Here is a 20,756-nt window from a genome sequence, read left to right as displayed (position 1 = left end):
TTAAACTAGCAAAAGTGGATTTGGACACGCCCTAAATGCACCTGCACCGTGTGCTTTAGACCATGTGCTTAGGTCGTTAAAATAGGGCCAGTTGAGATCACTTTTGAAATTTAGAGTAGACAAATGTGAGCGCTTCTGAGTCTTTAGTGTAGGAGAAAAGACTGAGCTGATGTTGTTGAGATCTAAAGATACAAATGTGAGAGATCCATAGTCTCTAGCTAAGGAGAAAAATCTGAGCACAGTGTGTGATGTTGTTGAGATCTTGTTTGAAACATTGGAAGAGACATATATGAGACCACCAGAGTCTTTAGTTTAAGAGAAAAATCTGAGCACAGTGCGTGATGTTGTTGAGATCTATTCTAAAGGTAACATGAGGGAGTCGTGACAATGGTGGTGTGGATCCAAATGCAGGCTTTAATCATAAACGTAATCATAAATGGGGGCGCGCACTAAAAGAAGTAAAACCTTAAACAGCTAAAGGACGTAACTTAGAACTGGAGATTTGCACTTGTTTCAAACTCAATTCCTGGAGGGCTACAGCTCTGCACAGTTTAGCTCCAACCCTAATCAAACACACCTGATTCAGCTAATAAAGCTCTTCAGGATCACTAGAAACCTCCAAGCAGGTGTGATTTGGAGCTGATTGGAGCTAAACTCTGCAGAGCTGTGGCCCTCTGGGAATTAAGATTAAGACCACTGAGCTAGAGGCTGTCTAAACTGGATGCGACAAGTAAAGGTTGTAAATCATTTGAACTTTGTGTCAGTAACGTGGTGGTGATGGCGCAGTGGATAAGACACATGCCTTTGGTGTGAGAGACCTGGGTTCGAATCCACTGTGAGACACCAATGTGTCCCTGAGCAAGACACTTAACCCCTAGTTGCTCCAGAGGCGTGCGACCTCTGACATATATAGCAATTGTAAGTCGCTTTGGATAAAAGCGTCAGCTAAATGAATAAATGTAAATGTAAATGTAACGTTATGGCATAAATAGAATGAGGCATCAGTTTACTGTCGGGATTTGTTGTGTCGCATCGTGCCGCGCCGCATTTAGACCGCATCATGGATTATGATGGGTTTTACTTTATTTTGCCGCTCGCTTCCTGTGTAGACACGGTGGAAAATCCTGTGTGTGTCCTATGCTTTAAAACACTGGCAGCAGACAGCATGAAACCCACAAAAATAAATAAATAAAATAAATAAATAACAGAGAATTCTCTGTATGCTAATGTTACTTTTTCAATGTTTCACTGCAGGTTTAAAAAAAAAGAAAAAAAAAGTTGTTTTTACATAATGTAGTGAAATTGAATATCCCATTTGGAATGCACCGCCAGTCTTTAGCTAAGGAGAAAAATCTGAGCACAGTGTGTAATGATGATGAGGTCTCTTATAAAACTTTAAAGGAGACCATTGTGAGAGTGTTGGGGTTTTTGTCTCAGGAGACAAGGTTGAGAAGCAGGAGACTCAAGCAAAAAATCTCCATTCGATCTTAAAGTAACCTAATTTCTGTCTAGGAGAAATATTTGAGATGTTAAAGAGATCTCACATTTGATTTCTTTCCTCTGGGGCTTGTAGCTTTTCCTTTTAACTCTTATCTTTTACACATTAGGAAATCCATCAAGTGACATATTTGTTTAGTTGATTTTAAGATTTAATCTTATCTTTTTCTTATAGTCTGATTGTGAGCGATCCTTTGATTCAAACCAATCAAGATCAAAGAGGACGGATTTATAGCTGTTCGGTCACAGAAGGAACCTGCTCATCATTGAACATTAATGGTATTTGGAGTTTTGTACTATAGTACTAATTGAAATATTATTTGCCATTTTCCACAACTAGGGGTCTATATAAATACTGTATAAATGGAGCCTGAAACACTTGAGAATTTATTTTCTTTTTCTCAAATGAAGGGAGGTCTCCCTAAGAAAAACGTTTAGACCTAAAAAAAAAAATAGGTCTTTGCATCTAAAGAAGGAAATGCATTAATACTGTAAATATATGGGGACATGTTGCATTTATTATAATGGGGGGGGGGGGGGGGTATATTACATTAATTGTTATTAGTTAATAATAAAAAATAGTCTTGCTTAATTTCAACAGATTTCCAATGCATATGCTTGAACTGTTTTTTTTTTTTTTTTACTGTCTGTACGTTAATGAAGTGCCCTCGGAAGCTGTCAACATGTCTCTTGGACTTTCCATAGCTCAAGATCCACACTCTTCAAAGCTGGCTGTAAGTTACTATTTCAACTATTTCACACTTACAATTGTCTAGGGCTGAACAATAATTCAGTATCGATACATTGATTTGTGGTGGTTGACTTCATTGAATAAACATGAGCACTGCATGTTTCAAAATCAAAACACTGCACGGGTGTTTTATATGAAAGTATCTTTATCTAAGTATCTAAGTATCTAAGAACCAACTGTTTTCAGAAAAGTTCAATTGTATCTGATGAAGCCGCATTCATGAGTGGAGCTCTGCTTTGTGCACAGCCATTGTTTGTAAAACAACTGTTTCTACCACTGCAAAACTACCTCCTGCTGGCAGAGAATGAGTTTGAATTCTCACTAAGCCCGTCTCCAGCAACATGTGTTTTTGCTATTGCTCACTCACTTTTTTTTTCTTGTTTTCTGTTTTTTTGCTGCAGCAACTCTGAGCACTTTTCATATTCTTTATCCTGGCTGAAGCACTTCATTCAATCTATAAGAATAATCAGCCTGTTATAGTTGAAGATAGCTATTAATATTAATAAGGTGAGTCTGAGAGTCTTATTTTTATTTCAGAATCAGAATGAGCTTTATTGGCTAAGTATGTTTACACATACGAGGAATTTGTTTTAGTGACAGAAGCTTCACAGTGCAACAGAGAGACAGCAAAAGGACAGGACACAGATAATAAAGAATACTACAAATATCCAAATAGGCAATGTACAAAACAGAAAAAACACAATATATAATATAGACAATTATGGTGTACAGGTCTGATTGGGGGAAGTCGTTGCCTAATGGTTAGAGAGTTGGACTCGTGATCCAAAGGTTGTGGGTTCGAGTCTCCGGCCAGCAGGAATTGTAGGTGGGGGGAGTGAATGTCCAGCGCTCTCTCCACCCTCAATACCACGACTGAGGTGCCCTTGAGCAAGACACCGAACCCCCAACTGCTCCCCGGGCGCTGCAGCATAAAATGGCTGCCCACTGCTCCGGGTGTGTGTTCACGGTGTGTGTGTGTTCACTGCTGTGTGTGTGTGTGAGAGTGTGTGTGTGAGTGTGAGTGTGTGTTCACTGCTGTGTGTGTGCACGTTGGATGGGTTAAATGCAGAGCACGAATTCCGAGTATGGGTCACCATACTTGGCTGAATGTCACTTCACTTCACTTCATATGTGCAAATTTGAAATGAAAAAATTAGATAAAAAAGTAAGCAAGTGGTGACTAAATAATAGAGTTGTGTGTCCTGCTTTTTATTGTCAAGTGTTCATGAGATGGATTGCCTGAGGGAAGAAACTGTCTGGCTGTTCTGGTTCTCAGAGCTCTGTAGCATCGACCAGACGGTAACAGTTCAAAGAGGGAGTGTGCTGGTGTGAGGGAAAAACAAACAAGTAGCTACCATCTGCGGCACCATCTCTGATTTTTGCTCAGTGATTTGACAGTGATTTCACATTTCTTGTTTGTATGAAGGCTAAATACAAATACAAGTAGGAGATTTCACAGGCTTGGCAAATTCATTTTTTAGAAGTTTGTAGGTAAAGGGATCTACTGGCTATTAGGTGCTGTTTTTAAATTACAGCACATGCGAAACTGCAAAAAGCAAATACTCCAAAAGTGTGAAGCGGCACTACGCAATGCATCCGCTAGCCATGGGCAAAAGCAGAGCGGGATCTGTCACCCGCACAGTGCTGATGAATGTGCGCAGTAGGGATGGCTCGATACCATAATTTTGGCTTCGGTACGATACCAGAATGTAGTACCTCGGTATCGATACTAAATCGATACCATAGGTGACAAATAACCAGCCTCAAAAGATAAGTGAATTAAAAAAAATATATTATTAATAATAATAATAAAAACAGATTCATATGTTAATACCTTTGTATCAAACTGTAACAAAAAACCTAAAGGGAACATAGGTTACATTTTGATGTTGGAGAAAAAAAAAATAGGCTAACTGAAGTAATAAGATGAAAATATATTCAAATCTTATCTTTTCAGTGCAAACACATAGTGCAAACTAAATGTCTCCTAAAAAAAAAACCTACCGGAAACATAGGTTTCATTTTGAAGAAGTTTGAAGAAAAAAAATAGCACTGAAGTTGCGCAATTGATGCAACAAATGTTGCTTTATTGTAAAGTGTTATTCTAACAGTCAAAGTAATATTCAAAATCATGTTATTATTTCTCTCTCTCAGATTGTTTTCAGATTTCAGACTCAGCCAAAGAAAAAGCATTAAATATAAATCTCACTCTCTCACTTGCTTCATATTAGTGGTCGGCAGCGCGTCAGAAACATTCCCTTCATATCATTGATACTAAAATTAATATAGCAAAACTCTTGCTCAATTCATATCCAATTAAAATTTGATTGTATGAAATACAAGTGCATGTATTACGTGACCAAAACTTAATTGATTCTAGCGTGTCTCACATTTGCACATTTGCGCTTACTATTACATCTGAATGTGCGTTGATCAGATGTAAATAAAAGGTCAAATCAAATCTGAATTTATGAATGATGCTCTCACCTGTCGATCTCTTAATTCTTTGAAAAGATCAAGATGAGCAAGCGACAAATGCTTAAAAAGATTTGATGTGTTCCTGTGGCAACATGATTTAGGCCTATAGCAACGCTTGCATACAGGTGCAGTAAGGTCAGTTCTTTCACCTTTGTCATCTGTTTTTTATCCAAAGTAATGCCATATTTCACTTCTACTGTTCTCTTTATTTATTAATTTTGGGTGCGCTGAGTTTAATCTGTTTGATCCATTGCGTTGTTCTGTTGTCACATTTACCAATTGTGCAGCAATTTGGGAAGCACTGCCACCTACAGGTGCATTTTGCAACAGCAGTGTATGAAATACAGAATTGAGCAAAATTATGATATCGTACTGTTTGAAATATAATATATACCGGTATTTTTCCAGTATCGGTATACCGTGCATCCCTAGTGCGCAGCGCTTCTACCACAATGTAAAGTGATAAACAGCGCTATTCGCTTGATCCATTCAGATGTCACATAAAATTGTGTTATACAGTCGTGTGATATGAGAACATTAAAGGGGTCCTATTATGCTTTTTCACTTTTTGAATTTTAGTCAGTGTGTAGTGTGTATGTTTGGGCATAAAAAATATCTACAAAGATACAAATCTCAAAGATATTTCATTTTTTTTAAATCCTTTTTGAAGAACTACAAAAACGGCTCGTTTGAACTACAGCTTTGTTTTCCGGGCGTTGTGATATCACAAAGCGGGCACTAGAATATCATTGAAATAAATCCTGCCTACGGAAATTTGAATGGTTGGGGGATGGGGAGGTGCGAGGTCGTGGTTAGAACGCTTGGTTGAGTGCATCAGACAAGATAACGACGAAGAAGAAGTGCTGCTGTAGCATCAAGTTTTCGCAAGTTATTACACATGCACCTGAATAATTATGTCTGTATGTATGTATGTTACAATTATGAAAACGTTTTTATAAATTGCTGATAGTACAATACTGGACAATGATGTAATCTGCAGAATTTACACTTCAATTATGAGACTACAGTGTTTCCCATACATTGATGTATTTTTGGCACCTGCCACAATATCAAAACTGACGGCCACAAATAGATTTTCCAAAAGGCTTTGACTTTGTTGAATAAACATGAGCACTGCACATTTCAAAATGTTTTTATATCACTGTATTTCTGAAGGAAACCGACTATCTTCAGAAAATTTTGGATGTCATTTTAATTTTATCTTGCATGTAATGTCTGATAAAGCAATGTTTGGGAACGGAGCGCTGCTTTGTGTACAGCGTTACCGGGGAAATGATCTCTACCACTCCAACAGTGGCTCCTGCTGGCAGAGAATGAATTAGCATATATATGCTGCCACAAATAGAGTGTCTGTAGGAAACATGACTATGGTATATATAAATTCAACTGTATAACTGTTTCACTGCAATTCATAATGTTAGAATTAAAGAACAATAAACATAATGCATATTATCATCATTATTTAATACAATACATTACTTAATAATATTATATATTAAGAGGACCAAATGTCCATGTATACTGTTTCAGTAATGACAAAAGCGAATGTTAAATTTATGTGAGTGAATCTGTTAAAGTCATTGCTATGATTGACAGTGGCAACGGAATGAATCATCTGACGAGCCAATGTCAAAATAGAGCTGTACATTAAGTGATTCAGACTAAATTCAGACTAACAAAACTACAGCAACAAGTCTGTGTTGGATAAAACTTAAACAATGTAGTTACTAAATTAAATCTAAACATTTCAAAATATTGAATGCATTTGTCAGTCCTGTGTCTTGTTTTCCACCCCTCTCGTGTCTCTATTTGGCCCTCCTCGTTCCTGTCTTCAATTCGCAATTGCAATTCGCGCTTCCAGAGCGCCCCCGCGAATCCGCGCTTCCAGAGCGCCCCCGCGAATCCATGCTTCAAGAGCGCCCTCCTGTGCCTGCTCCTTGCAGATGCTCTCCTGCGTCTCCGCTGGTCCCGTCCAGCTCTCCTGCGTCTCCGCTGGGGCCGTCCAGCTCTCCTGCTTCTCCGCTGGTCCCGTCCAGCTCAGCTCCTCAAGAGCGCCCCCAAGTGTCTGCGCTTCAAGAGCACCCCCCAGTGCCGGCTCCTCGCATGTGCCCTCCTGCGTCTCCGCTGGTTCCGTCCAGCTCCGCGCTGCCAGAGCGCCCCACAAAGTCCGCTCCTCAGTGGCTCCCAGGGGGGAACTTCCCCAAGAACATTTTTTGGGGGGGTAATAGGGTCACGGCCTGTATGGCCGGGCCTAGGGCCAAGGCCACAGAACCCTTCTGGCGACCTGAAGAAATAAGGCCGTGGCCCCCCCGAGTCCCCTGACTCACCATGGCCTCCCGAGTCCCCTGACCCGCCATGGCCTCCCGAGTCTGCTGACCTGCCATGGCCTCCCGAGTGCCCTGTCCCGCCATGGCCTCCCAAATCCCCGGATCCGCCATGGCCTCCCGAGTCCCCTGTCCCGCCATGGCCTCCCGAGTCCCCGGATCCGCCATGGCCTCCCGAATCCCTGAATCCGCCATGGCCTCCCGAGTCTCCTGACCCGCCATGGCCTCCCGAGTGCCCTGTCCTGCCATGGCCTCCCAAATCCCCAGATCCGCCATGGCCTCCCGAGTCCCCTGTCCCGCCATGGCCTCCCAAGTCCCCTGTCCTGCCATGGCCTCCCGAGTCCCCTGTCCCGCCATGGCCTCCCGAGTCCCCGGATCCGCCATGGCCTCCCGAGTCTCCTGACCCGCCATGGCCTCCCAAGTCTCCTGTCCTGCCATGGCCTCCTTTGTCTCCCGTCCCGCCATGGCTCCGGGAACGGGCCCCCGCTCTGGAGGCCGGTAGCCCTGCCCACTGATCCCTGGAGGCCTCCAGAGCGCCCACCCCCCCCTCCCCATTAGATGGTGTTTGGCGTGAGGACACGCCTTCCGGAGGGGGGCGTTATGTCAGTCCTGTGTCTTGTTTTCCCCCCCTCTCGTGTCTCTATTTGGAATCCCTTTGTCTCCGCGCTCCTATGTACCGAGAGGGAACTGACAGCATTATTGTTATACCAACTTATTTATTTTGTATTTAGGTTTTTAAATAATTCAGCATTATAGGCTGTCTCCGGACCTTATTTATTTATTTCTATAAATGACAAGTGACTTTGTGACTTCCTGCACTTGCTATATTTTATACTTCAGTGCGATAAAGTACTAAATTTGTTATAATATTTATTTTATAATGAATCAGAAAATGTGAAAAAACTAGGCAGTTGAAATGGCAGCTGCAACCAATGATTGATCATATACTGCCATCTCCTGCTTATAACGGTAATTTCATTTTCTTCTTAAAAAGTCTTTATTTTTCGCGGAGACATGTTTTTGCCACATTTCTTCATGTCGTCTTCATGAATGAAAAGTGAATCTTTAATAATGTGAATTTTACTGCACATAGTTGAGAAATAATAAAGGCTTTAAAATTTTATAAGATTTTAAAAATGTGTTCATGGCTCTGAAGTTAAGATATTGATTATCGAGAATACCATTATGACGTCGTTTAAGAGATTAGCCTAACTGCCTAAACAGTTACGATAGTGTTTATTTGTCAGCATTTAAATGTACAGTCACATGTCTGGGTACTTTCCTGGGATTACAAGACACTGCGTATAAAATGATATGTTCTTTAATAACATGAAACTGTATGTTAATGCCGCTGTATGTTAATTACTTACGGTGTTGCAATAATTTTTTTCTCAGCTTCTGATAAGAATGAGGCAGGAGAGGTTTCTGCGAGAGTCTCTACATATATATAGCACATATAAAATGAGCTTCACTGAAAGATTATGAGCTGGCTTATCTTTATCCGGAAGTTCTAAAAAGCGCGCCATGCATATGGTCAAATGAAGGCCCTATAACCCAGCAAAACATTCACGGGGGAACTCGTGGGTTGGATTTGTCCAGGGCTCAATTTTAACCCCAGTCCAGACCTGGGTACAGACATCCATTGTGGGCGTTCTTGGCAGTTTCTTGGAGGCTTTAAAAAAAAATTGTTCATATTGATATCGGAATTATTTCGTATTGTCCGGAATCAAGAGATATATAATGATATTAATTTTGGCCATATCATCCAGCCCTACAATTGTCAAAAAACACACACACAAAAAACACTGAATTTAAAAAAGAGATTATAAATGTTAAAAGACATGATGTGAGAAAATTGTTTTATGCTTAGTATTAAACAACTTGCATTACTTGGGATTGGGATGAAAAAACAACAACCCTGTTTTCTCTAAAAATAAGTGCATTTTTATTTGATTTGATAGTTTTTCTTTTTTTTATTTTATTGAGGCATACATGTTTATTTTATTATCCTGTCTCATCAACTAAGATTTTGACCATTGATTGATAATGTGGTCTGTAACTGGCATTTGATGTAGTAATCTTTTTATTGAAGTGAAATCTTTCTTTAAATTCCATCTCACCTAGATTTGTGGTCCAACCATTCCAAAGAAATGTGTAGCAGCTACCAACTACAGAGGCATGTGCTTTATCTGTGAAAATAATGAGTTTAAACCACCAATACCGAGCCCTAAATACAGAGGTAAATATGATCAATAAAGGTATTTTTTTTATTAAGTTAAATAAGTTTCTTCTCTGATGTAACTACAGTTTTAACTACATATGTACACACTTCTGCTTTTCTTTATTTCCAGAATGTCTTGGTCAGATTGACATAGCCTTTCTGTTAGATGGATCGGGGAGTGTAGGGGCTAATAATTTTGTGACAATGAAGAATTTTGTGACAAATGTGATCAAGCGTTTTACTGAGCGGGATGCACAGGTAGGAATAGTCTTCAATATCACTACTGAATTTCAAAACTAATTAGAGCGATTTTTTTTTTTACATAAAAATGGAAAACATGCTTACATTTTTTTGTCAGAAAAGAGTGATATTACTGACCACAGTTTATCTGTTGTTGCTTTACAGTTTGCCATTGCACAGTACTCCACTGATTGTATAATTCACTACAATTTTAATCAACTCAAAATTCAAGATGCATGGGAATCTAAGTTGACAGCAGATATACAGTACCAGTATGGACATAGCACTCAAACTTGGACAGCCATCATTAAAGTTGTGTAAGACTTGTTTGTTACTACAATAATAATAAAAACAACAACAACAAAAAAACTTTAAGTAAGATTAAGTACATTTACTGTGGCCTATTTCATATTTTATGTAGCTCATATGTGCAGACACATGACAGACATCATAAAAACTGATTTTGACATTTAAAAAAGGGGGAGTATTGTTTAAGTTAAGGTGTTTTGAGGGTGTGTCTCAATCACCCTTCAATAGTCAGGGCTGATCAGGAAGTCAGCCATTGTAACCTGTGTCACCCACAAAATCCTTCTACTGCACTGAATATGGCCCCTAAAAATCAGACAAATCACTGCAAAAACCAGGGAGCATCGCTGCTCAAAATTTTACCTTGCTTGAAGTAATGTCATTAAGACTGCAGTAAAGTTGTGAGGCAGAAATGTAGTCAATGGTGATACATGGACTAATGGAACACATAAAGTAATGTAACACATAAACCAACTCCAACATCATGACATGCAATACAAGTCTTGAAAAGACAAACCTTTATTTAATTTAAATAAATTAAATATCTGCTGGCACATTTCTAAGTTTTGAACTCCAGTTGTTTCTGACTAATCAAGTTGCATGTGCTGTAATATATCGACCGCCTGCATACAACAAGGATTTTATTTGTGAATTTACTGATTTTTTAAGTGAAATTGTACTGAAATGTGATAAATTGCTACTAGTGGGTGATTTTAACATACATGTGTGTTGTCCTACAAAACCATTGGTAAGAGATTTTTTGAATGTAATTGATTCTTTTCATCTTATACAACACGTGCATAAACCCACTCATGTTCAAGGTCATATCTTAGACCTAGTTTTGACTCATGGTTTATCTATTGCTGATGTTGAAATATCAGATCAAGCTTTTTCTGACCATAAGTCAATTATTTTTAAGATGTTGACACCACATAAAGTTGAAAAACCTAGAATTCAAAGCCAATTACGACGAGCTTTGAATGCTGGAGCAATAGAGCAATTTAAAGATAATTTTTTTTTTTTTTTTGAAATTAACCCTTTTTATTTTATGGATAGTTTCTCTCTTAATGTGGACTCCTCACTTGAGGTGCTATATTCTGTTTGTTTTTCCCTCTTGGACTCAGTAGCCCCAGTTCATGTCAAAAAGTGCAAATTTAGATCAGAGCCCTGGCTGAATGATGTGACTCGTGGTTTGAGGATAACCTGTAGAAAACTTGAACGAAAATGGAAAAAAGATAAGTTACAGGTATCTTTTCAAATGCTAAGGGTGTCTCAAGATATCTATCAGAATACCGTACAGATGGCTAAGAGGAATTACTTTGCAGAAGTAATTACAAAAAATAGTAGCAAGCCCCAAGTTTTATTTAATATTGTAAATTCAGTTTTTAATCCAAAACCAGATGTGCTATTCCATCTGTCAGCCATAACTTGTGAGACTTTTTTGGATTATTTTGTCCGAAAGATCTCTGATATTAAAACTACAATCAAACCTAGTTTGTTTGATCCCTCTGTTGTTCGGCCACCATTTGTTACATTTGACCATTTTGAAATGATCTCCTTGCAGTCACTAGCTGAGGTAATCAAACAGTCAAAAATAACCGACTGTTCATTAGACATTATTCCAGCTAAATTGATAAAGGAAGCATTTGATGTTCTTGGCCATAGTATTTTAGTCATTATAAACAATAGTCTTTTAACTGGAGTTGTTCCTAAACATTTTAAATATGCCCTTGTTCAGCCCCTTTTGAAGAAAACTCACTTGGACCCTACAGTCGTATCAAACTATCGGCCAATCTCGAAGCTACCTTTTTTGTCTAAGGTTTTGGAAAAGGTCGTTTTGAATCAAATAAATAGCTTTTTGATTCAGAACGATATCTTTGAGGTTTTTCAGTCAGGTTTTAGGGCTTTTCACAGTACAGAGTCCGCCTTGATTAGGGTTTTAAATGATTTACTGACTGCAGTCGACTCAGGGTCTTCTGCAGTTCTTGTTATATTAGACCTTAGCGCTGCGTTTGATACCATCGACCACGACATTTTACTTGCACGTCTAGAAAATGTAGTAGGAATTCAAGGTACAGCGCTTGCATGGTTTAAGTCTTTTCTTTTAAATAGAACTTTTTCTGTAAATATTGGTCGAGATAGTTCACAACCTGCCTCTCTGCTTTGTGGGGTTCCACAGGGGTCCATCCTTGGCCCAATTTTGTTTTCCCTGTATTTGCTACCCCTTGGGTCAATTTTTAGCAAGCATAGAATACCCTTTCATTTTTATGCAGATGATATGCAAATTTATCTCCCTCTGAAAAAAAACTGCAAGAACCAATTAGAGTTGTTGCGAAATTGTATACATGACATTAAGTCATGGTTATCTTTAAATTTTTTAAAACTAAATGAAGAGAAAACTGAAGTTGTGTGGTTTGGAGTTCCAAATCATTTTGATGATCTGGGTGATTTAGCCCCATTTTGTAAGCCGCTAGTCCGAAATCTAGGTGTTCTTTTCGACAGTGATCTCAGGTTTGAGAGACAGATTTATTCTGTCGTTAAGTCTTGTTTCTATCATTTGAAATTAATAGCGAAAGTGAAATCATTTCTGTCCACTCGTGATCTCGAAAAGCTCATTCATGCATTTATATTTACAAGACTAGATTATTGCAATGCGTTATATATTGGCATAAATAAAACATTGATTAATCGCTTACAATTAGTTCAAAACGCCGCTGCGAGACTTTTGACGGGTACTCGTAAGAGAGACCACATTACCCCAGTATTGAGCTCTTTAAATTGGCTACCAATTGACTACAGAATAAATTTTAAAATTTTAATTTTTGTTCATAAATCATTGCATGGTATGGCGCCATTGTACCTGGTAAATCTTATTAAGAAATACGAACCAAAACGGTCCTTGAGGTCAGCTGACCAGCTGGTTTTAACGACTCCAAGAACAAAGCGGAGAAGTGGAGATCGAGCTTTTGTAGCGATAGCTCCAAAACTCTGGAATGATCTACCCCTTTCTATTAGATTGGAACGTACATTCATTGTTTTTAAACATAAGCTTAAAGAATACCTCTTAGCTCTAGCATTTCATGGGGTATAGTAGTTGCTTTTGTAGGTTTATCAAACTGAGGGGTTTATTTTATTTTATTGTTATTTTATGTGGTGTTAATGATGTATGTTGCTATGATTGTTTGTGTTTGTACAGCACTTTGTTCAATGACAAATTGTGTAAAAGTGCTTAATAAATAAAGTAAAGAAAGAAAGAAAGTAAAGAAAGAATTTCAACATAAAGCCACATCAAGTTTAGAATGGCATAAGGGGGAATAAATTATGACAGAATTTTCATTTTTGATTGAACTACCCTTTTATTGTATAAATTTACAATTAATATTCAGGTATGTAACAGAACAAGTTTTTTTTCCTCGTAGTGTAATTTAAAGGGGTCATCTGATGCAAAATTCACTTTTACATGTTGTTTGAACTGAAATGTGTCTTGGCAGAGTGTGTACACAACCACCCTATAATGCTAAAAATCCACCCAGTGTTTTTTTTAAAAATCCCGATAAATCCAAAATCCCTTTCTGAAATTAAGCCGATCTCAGATTCTTGGCTGTGTGATGTCACACGTACCCAGGCCCCTTCCACAAGAGTTGATTGACAGTGGCGTGTCAGCATAGACCCGCCCTGAGCGAGCTGTTATCAGTCCGCCATTGTTTCACCACCAGAGCAGGTTTAGACAAGAATGTCCCCTAAGGGATTGATTTGTTTTGTTGTTGGATGTAATAATGAACACAGCAGTCGTCATTTACTCCCTGTATCTGAGCCGCTGAAGGCACAGTGGATTACATTTGTTTTTGAAGGGAATGTGCCCCCTATCTACCTAAATGTGTCTATGTTCACGCGAATCATTCATGATCTAGCCTCACCTCCAGAAGAAGTGAGTATGATTTTTTTTATTAATCTTTGCAAATTGCCTTTCCTAATAATGTGCTAGTTTGCAAGTTCCGTGACGAATATGGCTAAAGTTAATAGGCTCACTCTCCCCACGGAAGAGAGGGGTGGGGTGAGCAGAGCTCATTAGCATTTAAAGGGATATGCAACAAAACTACTGTGAAAAATTGCTCTGAATAGAGCTGTTTTTACAGGGTAAAAAGGCTGTTGTTTTACACTGCCTTTGAGAAATTTTATATAGACTTTTCATTAAGACCCTATAGAATCATATAAACTTGTGGAAAATGGGCGTCCGATGACTCCTTTAAAATATAAAAATGCTTCCAGAAAAATACCAATCATGATGAAATAAGTGGTGATGACTTGCAATCCAAGTACGTTGTCATATTGCAAGAAACTCTGTGTCCCAATGTTTACTGAGCCAGGGTGTTACCAGTGCCAAACTCATGTATGCAATATATAGATTCACTAGGAAGCTGATTGAGACATGCTATGTGTGGCTGTTAACATTAATATGCAGTTTCTAGGGTGTTTATGGGGTTACTTGTCAGTAGATTTTTTGTAAGTACTAGCAAACCTTTTCTCATTAAACTGCAAAAAATGATTTGCGGTATCATGGTTCAAAATCAGTTTTATCAAAGACTAATTTATAAATCTTTTTTTTCCTATACCAAGGAAAGATATATTTAAACCAGATGGAGGGGCAAGACCATCAGCAAATAAAATATTGCTTGTTATTACTGATGGACAGTCACATGACGGGTCATTAATGGAAAAGGCAACATCAGATGCAAATGCCAAGAATGTAAGACGATTTGCGATTGGGGTAGGTTTAGTCTTCTAAACATACTATGCCATTAAAATCTCTGACATCAGAACTTTAAATGTTAAATAATGGGCAGTCAAATATTGAAAAAAGCTAAGTTTACACCATAATCAGACCAGAGCTGCTAAGTAAATTAGTATAAACATTTTAACTATATTATAATTATGATAGCTTAAAAATAATATGCATAAATTTGAATAGTTTAAAAGCAATAAAGTCATGTGAATTAAAAAGTACATAGAATTTAATTTATTTCACAATAAGACATGGGTTTTTTAACAATTCTTTTTATGGATTTTTTTCCCCTAGGTTGGCAGTGCTTTTACTACGGACAATGCAAGAAGGGAGCTGAATAATATAGCTTCTGATCCAGATATCGATCACGTGTTCAAAGTGACAGATTTTTATGCACTGAATAATATTATTCAAAAGCTGGAAGAGAACATTATTGCCATTGAAGGTATGTTGGCAGCTTAAAAGACAGTAGAAGAGAAAAGATGGTATACACACACACATATATATATATATATATATATATATATATATATATATATATATATATATATATATATATATATATATACAGTCATGGACAAAAATATTGGCACCCTTGGTAAATATGATCAAAGAAGGCTATGAAAATTAATTTGCATTGTAAATCCTTTTGATCTTTTATTTAAAAATTTCACAAAAATCTAACCTTTCATTGGATAATAAGAATTTAAAATGGGGGGAAATATCATTATGAAATAAATGTTTTTCTCTTATACACATTGGCCACAATTAACGGTACCCTTATATTCAATACTTTTTGAAACCTCCATTTGCCAGTTTAACAGCTCTAAATTTTCTCCTATAATGCCTGATGAGGTTAGAGAACACCTGACAAGAGATCAGAGACCATTCCTTGATCCAGAATCACTCCAGATCCTTTAGGTTCACAGCTCCATGTTGGTGCCTCTTCTCTTCAGTTCACCTCACTCATTTTCTATAGAAGCTTGGTTTTGTGCTCAGTGACCCATTTTTGTGTTGTTTTTGAGGTTTGTGTTTAGATTATTGTACGGTTGGAAGATCAAAACATGGCCCATTATAAGATTTCTAACAGAGTCAGTCACTTATTGATTTTTTATCTGTTGGTATTTGATAGAATCCTTGATGCCATGTGTCTAAACAAGATGTCCATGACCTCCAACAGAAATATAGGCCTACAACATCAAAAATACACAACAGATAATATTTCATTGTACACATGGGGTACTTTTTATCCCTGTGTTCACCAAACCCATCTTGAGTGTTTGCTGCTAAAAAGCTAATTTTTTTGTTTAATCTGACCATAGAAGCCAATACCATTTGAAGTTCCAGTTGTGTCTGATAACTGAATATGCTGGAGATTTGTTTTGGATGAGCTAGGAGAATTTTTCTTGAAACCCTCCCAAACAACATGTGGTGATGTAGGTGCTGTTTGACAATTTTTTTAAAGGTTTTCTGGCCCAGAGACTCAACTATTTTCTGCAGTTCGCCAGCTGTGGTCCTTGGAGAGTCTTTAGCCACTCAAACTCTCCTCCTCGTCGTGCATTAGGACGATATAGACACACGTCCACTTCCAGGCAGATTCGTAACATTTTATGCTGATTGGAAATTCTTAATTATTGCCCTGATGGTGGAAATGGGAATTTTCACTGCTCTAGCTCTTTTCTTAAAGCCACTTCACTAATTATCTTTTGCTGCACATCAGAAATATATTCTTTGGTTTTTCTCATTGTGATGGATGATTAAGGGAATTTGGGCTTTGTTTTCCACATTTCAGAATTTGGGCTTTGTATATTTCTGTGAAACAGGAAGCCATGGCTATGAATAATTTCATGTTCATAATCACCCTGGAGTGCCAACAATTGTGTCCAACGGCTATTTGAGAAAAACATTTATTTCATAATGATATTTCTCCCTTAAATTCTTATTATCCAATGAAAGGTAAGATTTTTGTGAATTTTTTAAATAAAACATCAAAAGGATTAACAATGCAGATGAATTTTCACAGCCTTCTTTGATCATATTTACCAAAGGTGCCGATATTTTTGGCCATGACTGTATATATTTTAGGGGTGTAACGGTACACATATTCGTACCGAACCGTTTCGGTACGGGTGTTTTGGTTCGGTGTGTATGTGTACCGAACGAATACGGTATCTTATTAATTTTTAAATTTTTCAGGAAATTCAAATAATAAATGGCATTTTGACAGTCTTTGATGTGCCATGACATATCACTGTATAATTGCCTTGGAGAGCCACTTTTGGGACGGTTCAGAAATGTGTTTGTATAAACACAAGCAAACTAGAGCGGCCGCAATCATCTCTGGGTCGTGACGCATAGCAGACTTGTGCAGTGTAAATGGCAGAGCAGAGCGTGAGTGAACGTGATCATTCCTTCCTTTTTACTATTAGTTTTAACTCGAATAAAAATGACGGAGCATCTCATGCCTCATGTAATTCCTCAATCAACGTTTCAACCGTGGAAAGACATCAACAAAACAGCGTGGAAATAAAATGTCATGTAGCATTTCATTTACCTCAGCAAGTCATCAGTGTCCACCGTAGAGCCCTGCATGGGCCTCAAATTTAGGCCCTAGCCTGGCCCGAGACGCTCAGGCCCTATCCCCGGCCCTTGTCTGACAGCTTATCAGAATTACCGGCCCGAGTACCAGCTTGTACTACTGTTTCAGCTATTAAAATAGTTTAGTTTTGTATGTGATGGCAAACTGATTATATTTTGTTTGGCTTTTTATAAAAAAAAAAATGTTTGGAGCATTTTTTTTTTTTTTAAAGTAATGACCAAGCGGCCAGCAGCCAGCGGCATACAGTAAGCTGATCATAGTCTGTGTTTGATCAATTTAGCCTTCTCAAATCATCATGACTTGCCTACAATAAAATCTATAGATATAAAACAGTTCAAGCATATAACAATGTTTAAACATTAAACCTAGATAAATGTGCGCTGTATCCAACAGTTTGTGTGGAGAGTGGAAGCTAAAGCGTGCTTTGCAGGACATGGAGACGTCAGTGCGATCACTTGTATTTTTTTTTCAGTGGATACGCCGTCAATTTTGCTCATGAAGGTAAGAGTAATACATAATTCGGAACTGTAAAGGGTCTACTTTTATTTGTGTGCACTCACAATATCAACAAAACGTTGCACTTTTATAAAATAAAAAAAAACAAACATGATGCGCGCTTCACAAAAATGAACTGAAACTCAGCAAATACATGCCTCACAGACATGATAAATATATCTATAGAAAGTTTTAAATTACTACTTAACTAAATAAAACAAATCGAAAACAAAAACTCTTTCATTATAATCAACCATAATCCATTAAAATTCTCTTCTAAAGGCGCGTCGATGAGGAGACGGTGAGTCAGGATGGGCAACTTCATCCTTGCGAAATGTACTCAGAAAACACTAGTTTATTAGTAAATAATTAAATATCTCCTTACTATTTCCCCCGGACACATTCATGGTAATTACTTTTGCTCGGGCTTCGCAGCAAGCATTAACCTATTGCGTGCATTTGAACTCAGAACTCTTCAGCTGCGCTGACAGCACGCATACTGCTGCCGCTGGACACTAAACACTGTCGAGCATGTTCTCGTGTTATTTCCACCAGCGTGGCAATTTTTTTTCATCACTAATTGATGGATTTCTAAAATATAAAAATAAGGAGAAGCCTAAAACAGGCCCGAGGCCCAGCCCGCGTCTGAACTATGACATGAAAATTGGCCTAAAGCCCGGCCAGAGGGGCGGAAAAAAGTTGGGGCACGTCAGGCCCGAGCTGAAATTCAGGGCTCTAGTCCACAGATCGTTAGTTCACTATGAAGTCTAGAGAGGAGCATTTCACAAAATATGACACTATATACTCATATTTTCCTAAACCTGTTAGTCTTAATTAATTAATGTATGTTTAAATGAATCTGTTATGAAATATGCTATAAATTTTATTATTTATAAGTTACTAAAGTTTATAAAAACTGAATTATGTGCATTTTACATAAGTTGGCAAAAACACAAGGGCTAAAAATTGCATTTTTTTTAAAAGTTGTGTTGATTATCTATTTAAAAATAAATAGCAATTAAATTTAAGTTTGGGTTAAGTTGTTAGGCCTAATTGTAACATTATAATGTAAAAGGGCTCCCTATACATTTATATTTAAATGGAAGTGCTCGTAATACCAAGTTTCAAGCATTGTTCAAATTAGTGCAAACTAGACAGAGAAAGATTTTTCTTTTTTTTTAAGATTAAGTCAGATAGTGACGAAAGAGGTGAGTTTTCAGCTGTCGCATTAAAATCGTCAGGGAATCAGCATTAAGGATAGAGGTTGAAAGATCATTCCATCAGCCAGGAACGGTAAACAAGAATGTTCTGGAAAGTGATTTTGTGCCTCTCTGTGATGGCACCACAAGGCAAGGCAAGGCAAGTTTATTTATATAGCACATTTCATACACTGTGGTAATTCAAAATGCTTTACATAAAAGAAAGTGAAATAGTCATTAAAAATAATAATCACAGCAAAAAACAAAACAAAAAAACAACAACAAGGAACTAAAATAATAATAAAAACAAGGAATTTTAAAATTATATAGAAATTGATTTAAAATTTATTTAAAACAGTTAAGATAAAATAATTATACATAAAATACAATCAGTTCGGACATACAGTAGCACAGTGCTCATTCAACAAATGCACAGCTAAACAGATGAGTTTTGAGTCTGGATTTAAATGTGGCTAATATTTTAGCACATCTGATCTCTTCTGGAAGCTGGTTCCAACTGTGGGCGGCATAATAGCTAAAAGCGGACTCCCCTTGTTTTGTGTGAACTCTTGGTATTTCTAACTGACTCGATCCTAATGATCTGAGTGGTCTGTTAGGTTTATATTCAATGAGCATATCAGCAAAGTAATTAGGTCCTAGGCCATTGAGTGACTTATAAACGAGTAAAAGTACTTTTAAAACAATCCTAAATATAACTGGAAGCCAGTGTAAGGACCTGAGGACTGGTGTGATATGCTCAGATTTTCTGGTTCTAGTCAGAATCCTGGCAGCAGCGTTCTGGATGAGCTGCAGCTGTCTAATGGTCTTCTTTGGAAGGCCGGTGAGGAGACCATTACAGTAATCCACCTTGCTGGTGATAAAGGCATGAACAAGTCTTGACTGGAAACAAAACTTCTAATTCTTGCAATGTTTTTTAGAGAATAGTATGCTGATTTAGTTACTGCTTTGACATGACTACTAAAACTAAGGTCTGTCTCCAGAATCACTTCAAGATTTATGACTTGATTTTTAGTTGTTTGACTTGTGGGACTCCGCATGTCATGGCCGTCCACTTAGACTTATGCTCTCCTATGCTCACATAATAACCTCTCCCTTCTAAGTATGACCTGAACCATTTGAGTGAACCACAAGGCGTTGCTCGCTAGTGGATCTCAGACTTCTGGTGGGAATGTAGATTCGTAAAAGTGAGTGGAAGTAGGCGGGTGCTGAGTCTGTGGCTGTTCTTTATGCAAGCATCAGTGACTTGAACTTGATGCGAGCTGCAACTGGTAGCCAGTGCAGGGAGATAAAGAGAGATGTGACATGGGCTCTTTTGGGCTCGTTGAAGACCAGTCCTGCATTCTGAATCATTTGTAAAGGTTTGATTATGCATGATGGAAGTCCAGCTAGGAGAGCATTGCAGTAGTCCAGTCTAGAAATGACAAGGGCTCGGACAAGAAGTTGTGCAGCATGCTTCGTTAGGAAGGGCCTGATCTTTCTGATGTTGTGCAATGCAAACCTGCAAGATCGAGCAATTTTTGCAATGTGGTCTTTGAAAATCAGCTGATCATCAAAAATTACACACAGATGTCTGACCGAAATTGATGGGGTAATTGTTGATGAACCTAGCTGGATGGTGAAGTCATGCTGTAGATTCGAAGTGGCAGGGAAGACAAGAAGCTCAGCCTTTGCCAGGTTGAGCTGTAGGTGATGTTCTTTCATCCATGTCGAGATGTCCACCAAGCAGCCAGACATCCTTGCAACTACTGTTGGATCAAATGGTAAATATGAGAGATAGAGCTATGTGTCATCAGCATAGCAATGGTAAGATAAGCCATGTGC

The 20,756-nt window shown here is 38.0% G+C and overlaps 1 protein-coding gene across 4 annotated transcripts in view; it reads left to right on the top strand.

The window, feature by feature from the left end:
- Positions 1-20,756, top strand: part of LOC306858074 (integrin alpha-X-like) — a 64,977-nt gene that overhangs the window by 27,353 nt on the left and 16,868 nt on the right. For 3 of the 4 annotated variants that reach the window (XM_079398457.1, XM_079398458.1, XM_079398459.1), the window contains 7 exons: positions 1,673-1,776; positions 2,161-2,231; positions 9,196-9,310; positions 9,423-9,550; positions 9,698-9,849; positions 14,456-14,606; positions 14,916-15,066. In XM_079398457.1, the coding sequence (XP_079254583.1) occupies positions 1,673-1,776; positions 2,161-2,231; positions 9,196-9,310; positions 9,423-9,550; positions 9,698-9,849; positions 14,456-14,606; positions 14,916-15,066 (872 nt within the window). Of the gene's footprint in view, positions 1-1,672; positions 1,777-2,160; positions 2,232-2,649; positions 2,756-9,195; positions 9,311-9,422; positions 9,551-9,697; positions 9,850-14,455; positions 14,607-14,915; positions 15,067-20,756 lie in introns of those variants that run through there. The other variant, XM_079398460.1, reaches the window with a different exon arrangement.

Source organism: Barbus barbus, assembly GCF_936440315.1.
Source record: "Barbus barbus genome assembly, chromosome: 38".
Lineage (NCBI taxonomy): Eukaryota > Metazoa > Chordata > Actinopteri > Cypriniformes > Cyprinidae > Barbus > Barbus barbus.
Note: the sequence above shows the minus strand (reverse complement) of the source record. Positions and strands in the feature narration are given on the sequence as shown.